The sequence below is a fragment of the Saccostrea cucullata genome, unplaced genomic scaffold (assembly GCF_032062105.1).
Source record: "Saccostrea cucullata isolate Sc308-1 unplaced genomic scaffold, CSIRO_AGI_Scuc_v1 ctg6119, whole genome shotgun sequence".
NCBI lineage: Eukaryota > Metazoa > Mollusca > Bivalvia > Ostreida > Ostreidae > Saccostrea > Saccostrea cuccullata.
Genome location: NW_026928805.1, coordinates 25,181 through 31,608, shown reverse-complemented (window position 1 = coordinate 31,608; position 6,428 = coordinate 25,181). Strand labels below are relative to the sequence as shown.

The following is a 6,428-nucleotide window of genomic DNA, read 5'->3' as shown; positions in this document are numbered from 1 at the left end:
CTCACAGAAGCTCTTGAACTACTGCTGTCTGACACACTGGTGTAAGTTGACTGATGGGAGATCTCACACTCTGAAATAAAGGACTTGAATTCTGAAATGAAGAAGAAATATTTGGATTAGTACCACCTGATCCACTAGAAACTTTAGATCTTGATACACTGTGTTGATCTGATGATTCTTCGCTGAACTCAACTCTATTTCTGGGTATCCTTGATTTCACTTCAATTGTGACTTCATCGTCCGAACTCTCAGAATCGGACTCCGGTAGTTCATCAGAATTCCTATGCTTCTTGTTCCTTCTTGTCACAGGTGTCCTATTAACAACAGATTCATCACTGTCACATGCTGGTATCTGGTTGAATGGTAACAGCATATTTCTGTGCAGTGTCTTTGTGGCTCGTCCTGATGTACTCTTCACTCTGAAAACAGGGATCTCGGGATTGGGAATTTCTGTGATAACATAAACTTCTGAATCCCATCTGTCTGCTAGTTTATTCTTTCCCTTTAATCCTACTTTCCGCACAAGGACTCTGTCTCCAATCTCCAGCTTACAGAACCTTACTCTCTGGTCATACTTATTCTTGTTTTTGTCAGATATTCTCCTAGCTTCTTGAGAGGCATGTCTATATGCTGACACCATCCTGTCCTTAAGTTTCTCAACATAACCATGGTGATCTCCTCTCTCATGCTCTAAGTCCATACCAAAGAATACATCTCAGGGGAGCTTAGGATGCCAACCAAACATCAGGTAGTGCGGAGTGTATCCCGTTGCATCATTTCTGGTCACATTGTAGGCTTGAACGAGTGGAGCAACATGGGAATTCCAGTCTGACTTCTGCTTATTGCTGAGTGTTGAGAGCATCTTTATAAGCGTCTGGTTGAATCTCTCAGCTGAACCATTTCCCATCGGGTGGTATGGCGTAGTCCTTGTTTTCTTTATTCCCAGGAGTTTGCAGAGCTCTTGGATTACTTTCGACTCAAAGTTACTTCCCTGGTCACTGTGTAATTTCTCAGGAAAGCTGTAATGTAGGAAGAAGTTATCAAATAAAGCTTTAGCTGTAGTATGAGCAGTTTGATTTTTACATGGAATGGCTTGAGCGAATCTAGTAAAGTGATCCGTAATGACTAAAATACTCTCAAAGCCTCCCTTGGATTGTTCTAAACTCAGAAAATCAATGCAAACTAACTCCATGGGTCTTGTCGTCACAATCGGTATAAGTTCTGCTGCAGGTCTCACAAGTGTTTTACTACATATGCATCTATTACAGGTCTCTACCTTCCTAGTGATGTCATTCTCCATGCCTGGCCAATAAAATCTCTGTCTGGCTAACCAAAGGGTCTTATCCTTTCCTGGATGGCCTACATCATCATGAATTCCCTGTAATGCAACTGATCTAAAACTCGCTGGCACAACTAACTGCAAAGATCTTTTACCATCCTGGAAAGCGGTTTTACAAAGAACTCCATCTACCACTTGCAGCTTATTCAAGATTCTTATATACCTCTGTACATCTGGAGATTCTTTCCGTATATTTCCTCCCCTGGGTCGGAAATCGCTTTTCAGGATCTGTAGAACTCTGTTGATGGCTTGATCCCTGGATTGTTCTTCTATCGAGTCATGACTGCTGAGTGTGTCACAGAGGAAAATCTCCTCATCGGCCGCTTGAGGGGCATCTTCCTCGGAAACACTCTGGCAACATGGTATCTGTACTGAAGCAGCATTACAAAGAGCCTTAACTGTGTCCTTAAAAACAACTGGTTTCCTGGATAGACTATCAGCATCTGTATTTAAGTTTCCACTCCTGTATGAAATCTGGAAGTTGTAATTAGTAAGGCTGGCTACCCATCTCTGACTTGTTGCATCAAGCTTGGCCTTGGTGAATATGTACGTAAGTGGATTATTGTCCGTTATCACTTCAAACTGATTTCCGTACAAGTAGTCGTGTAGCTTGTCACAAACCGCCCACTTAAGCGCCAAGAACTCTAGCTTATGTGCAGGGTAGTTCTTCTCACTGGGTCTCAGTCCTCTGCTTGCGTACGCTATCACCCTCTTTTGACCTCCTTGCACTTGATACAGGATTGCTCCTAGGCCTTTGGAACTGGCATCAGTATGTAGTATAAAAGGCTTGTTGTATTCTGCATATCCTAAGACAGGTGGTGTTGTCAATTTTTCCTTGATGTCCCGGAAAGCCTTTTCCTCTGTTTCTGTCCAAATCCACGGTACTGGTTTCTTCTTGGAGTTTGGTTTATTGAGTTCCTTCTGCTTTTTACCAGATTTGGTCTCATGGCCTTTCAACAAGTTGTTCAATGGAGCAATGATATTGGCAAAGTTCTTCACAAAGTTTGCCGGTAGTAGCCAATGAACCCCAAAAACTGTCTCAGCTCCTTAACATTGGTAGGTGTTGGCCATTCCGCAACAGCAGCAACTTTTTCTGGGTCTGTGGAAATTCCTGACTCTAAAATGATATGTCCAAGATATGTAACAGACTGTTTGAAAAATTCACATTTTGAAGGTTTAAGTTTTAAGCCATGTTCTTCTAATCTCTGAAACACTCTTTCTAAACATTTACAATGTTCTTCGAAAGTTTTGGAAAAAATCAAAATATCGTCAAGAAAAATCAAACACTCTTTGAGATGAATTTCACCCATGCATTTCTCCATAAGTCTTTGAAACGTTGCTGGAGCATTTGTTAAGCCAAAACACATTCTATTACATTCATAAAATCCAAATTTACCTACTGAAAAAGCTCTTTTGTGTTTGTCCTGTTCCTCTATCTCCACCTGCCAATATCCTGACCGCAAGTCTAATTTACTGAAGTACTTGGCACCACTCAGTGTATCAGTGACATCATCAAAGGGTGATAGCATGTAATAGTCTTTGCGAGTCTTTGAATTCAAAACACACATATCGATACAGAATCGAAAAGAACCATCTGTTTTTCTAACTAAGACTACATTAGAACTATAGTTACTGTGGGATTCTCTTATCACACCTGCCTGTAGCATTTCTTTGATATGCTGTCTCACTTCATCATACATACCAGGAGGTATTCTCCTGTAAGGTAACTTAAATGGATTCTCATCTTCAGGTTTGATACTATGTTTCACCAAGTCTGTCTTCCCTAGATCCAATGGACCTCTGGAGAAAACATGACTGTACTTTGTCAGTAATTGGTTTACAGTTTTATACCGTAGTTCTGATAATGAAGTCTTATCTACTTTCACACCCAACTCTATGGGACTCACATTATCTGACTGAGAGTTATTCCCCTTTAGGGTACATCCACTTTCAATAACTTTTGCCTCCTGTAGAGAACAAAGTATTGAATTGGGTCTCAGAGTAATAGGTTTAGCTGAAATATTGCACAACTTGACTCTGATTTTGGGTTTGTCAGTATTTTGTGACAAAGTGACAACTCTCGGACACACTGCATAACTGTCATTATACTCTGAGAATTCTCAGTCACTAAAGTAGAAATATTTCTGTCTACACCTCTTGCTATACCATTGACAACAAGCGACTGATATGGTTCTATAGTAATGTTTTTCTTGGCTGTTGCCTTGACACAAAATGACTTGCACTGTGTACTGTCAATAGCCAATTGCCATGCATCAGGTAACTGACAAGACACATGCGAGTAATAATCCCTACAAATTCTCAAAATATTTGTTCCAACAAAAACAGGACAGTGTCTGTTGAACTCTGTATCTGGTACTATCCCGATTGGAACAAATAGTTCAATATCAAGTAACTTGATTGTACACTCAGTGTAACCTTTGTACTGCAGAACTGAACCATCTGCTACAGATACTTGCAGTCCAAGGGTAGACAACTCTTTTAACTCTGGTTTGTCTAGAAGATTGTTGTACTCTTTTTCAGACAATGTTGTAATCATAGACCCACTGTCTAATAAAGCATTCATAGTCACACCCTGTAACACTATTTCAACTTCATTTGACTCACCAATCATGTCACATTTAATTTGTTGGCCATTACTTCTGAATACACTGGTCTCTCCTCGGCCACTAGTAGAGACCACTAAAAGTTTGGGTCCTGCTTCTCTGCCCCTGAACTATGATACTGTCCCTTGGGCTTACCATATCCTCTATACTGACCTCTCTGATTTCCCCGACTTCCTCTGTAGGAGTTACTACTGTGAGAATTTCCCCTAAAATACTCACCTCTTCCTCGGTTAGTACTCTGTCTTCCTCTGAAGCTACCTCTCCCTCTACTGTAATCTTGTCTAGAGTCAACTTTAGGTGCATCAAGTTTCATCAAAATCTGACTAAACTTATCCTCAATCTTACCCTCTAACTCTGTCTGTAAATTCTGAATTCTCTTGTTGATTCTTTCCTCAGCTTCACTTTCTACTGCTATACCATGTTGATGTAACCTGGGATTTTTATCAACACCTTGACTCACCTTTTCTGAACTCTTTTTGTTGATCATAATTTCTTTCTCAACCCTTCTAATCTCAAGTAAAAGCTGATCATATTTCTTAAGTGTATCGTACTTATGACGCGTTTGTGATTTTAATCGATCAGAACTCAACGAAGTCCAGAATTTATGATGGAGTAAATCATTCTTTGATGATTTGTTCAAATAACCATTGTCAATTGCATTCTGTAACATGCTTTCTAACCTACACCCAAAAGATGTTGCACACTCTCCCTGAAATTGATATGCATTAAAGAACTCTTGCATGATCATAGCATTATTTGACACTTCACCAAATAAAATATTTAGTTTGTCAAGTATTTCTTGTACACTAGCTTTTTCACCAAGAGGAATAAGCATGGTTTTAGCTGTACCCCGCAGAGATCTTCTAATACTCTGAATAATTACTGTCTCCTTTATTTCAGGTTCATTCATTAGACACTGAACCTCATATCGCCATTCTCTATATGTGACATCACCCTTTTGTGGGGGTTCATCTCCAGAAAACTGGGGAATTCTAGGGATTTCAGAATGTGTTACCTCATAAAAATGGGATGTGTTCCCTTCTTGACTTACTTTAAAAGGATTGCTTTGAGGGGGTAAACCACTGAAACTCTTAAATTTAACCTCACCATAGGGGTCACCTTTACCAATGTCAGCTGGTACACTGGGAGGGGGTGGGAATTGGTATGGTTCAGAAGTTTTAGCATTGGGGAACATTAATGGCTTTTGATCTTTACTTACAACAGGAGTACTTGTTTTTGGAACTTCCACCTCTGAAACACATGCAAAGTCCAACTTACTTTCCTCATGCAATGAACCACCCTCATCTTTAGCCTTATCAAGTAACTTCTTGAGTTTTTCAGACACCTTATCTGCCTTCTTAGACTCTTCAACCTTATCTGCCATTTCAGACTCTTCAACTTTGTACACAAGTCAAACAAACTTTCAATAACACTAAAATCTAATGGTCACTCAAATGTATAACTTACAAGTAATAAACTTGATAAAGTACAAGTAACCTGTAATCACCTGTTATATCAATTCATAAAAACGCAGCGCAGATATGCAAAGCTCATGAAAATTTCATTGGCAAGCACACACAAACACTCAGACAAAGTAACACTCATGCACATCTGTCAATAAAGGTCAAGGCTGCCATGTCAGTGCAAAGGTTAGCTGCATGCAAGGGAAGTGCAAAGAAATGATGACCTAATTTCTAATACAAAGATTTTTTTCAACTAATTCCCAGTATAATCAATTTCCAAAAGTACATAAATAAAATTCAATTCCAAAACAGAAAAAATAATCTTTACAACTTTTCACAAAAATCGAAACAAAAATAAACAAATAACCTTACAAGTAAATAAATAGCAGGCCTGAATTAAAAAAAAATTACTTTTATAAACACCAAAGAAAAAAATAAAGTTCAAATGTTAAACAGAATTGAAAATAAACAAATCGAACAAAAAAATTGATCGATCAGCTGTTTACACAATTACAGTTTCCGGTTGTTCTAAATTTAGATCTTAAAATAAACTCGGGAATTCCCTAAGCAAGTGTATGACAAAATGACAGAACAAATTCAATCTATTACAGCACAAATACAGACACGAATACAACACAGGATAATCACATCATATAAGAACAGACAAATGAACACTGAATTACACAGTACCTGAGGCCTCATTGCTTAGTTCCGAGTTTCCTCGCGGATCAACGTTAGTCTCGTTTACCCCAGACTCTCACTCTCGAGACTTAGCTCGAGCGAGAGTCTGGTCTGATTCCTATTAGTCTCGTTTTCCCCAGACTCTCGCTCTCGAGACTTTGTCCGAGCGAGAGTCTGGTCTGATTCCTATTTAATTTTTGTAATTTCAAATCGAGGCTTACCGAGAAATCGGTATGGATTTTCATTGGCTGATACATTCTCGTCGATGCTAAGATAGGTATTCTTTGAAAAGTCAGAGGCTGCGCCTTTACTTTTATCTGG

General features: G+C 39.1%; 1 protein-coding gene across 1 annotated transcript; it reads right to left on the bottom strand.

Moving 5' to 3' along the window:
• Nucleotides 1-3,849: 3,849 nt before the first annotated feature.
• On the bottom strand, nt 3,850-5,347 carry LOC134278760 (zinc finger CCHC domain-containing protein 18-like). The gene has a single exon (XM_062761049.1). The coding sequence runs from the start codon at nt 5,345-5,347 to the stop codon at nt 4,040-4,042; it is 1,308 nt and encodes a 435-aa protein (XP_062617033.1). The 3' UTR covers nt 3,850-4,039.
• Nucleotides 5,348-6,428: the final 1,081 nt, after the last annotated feature.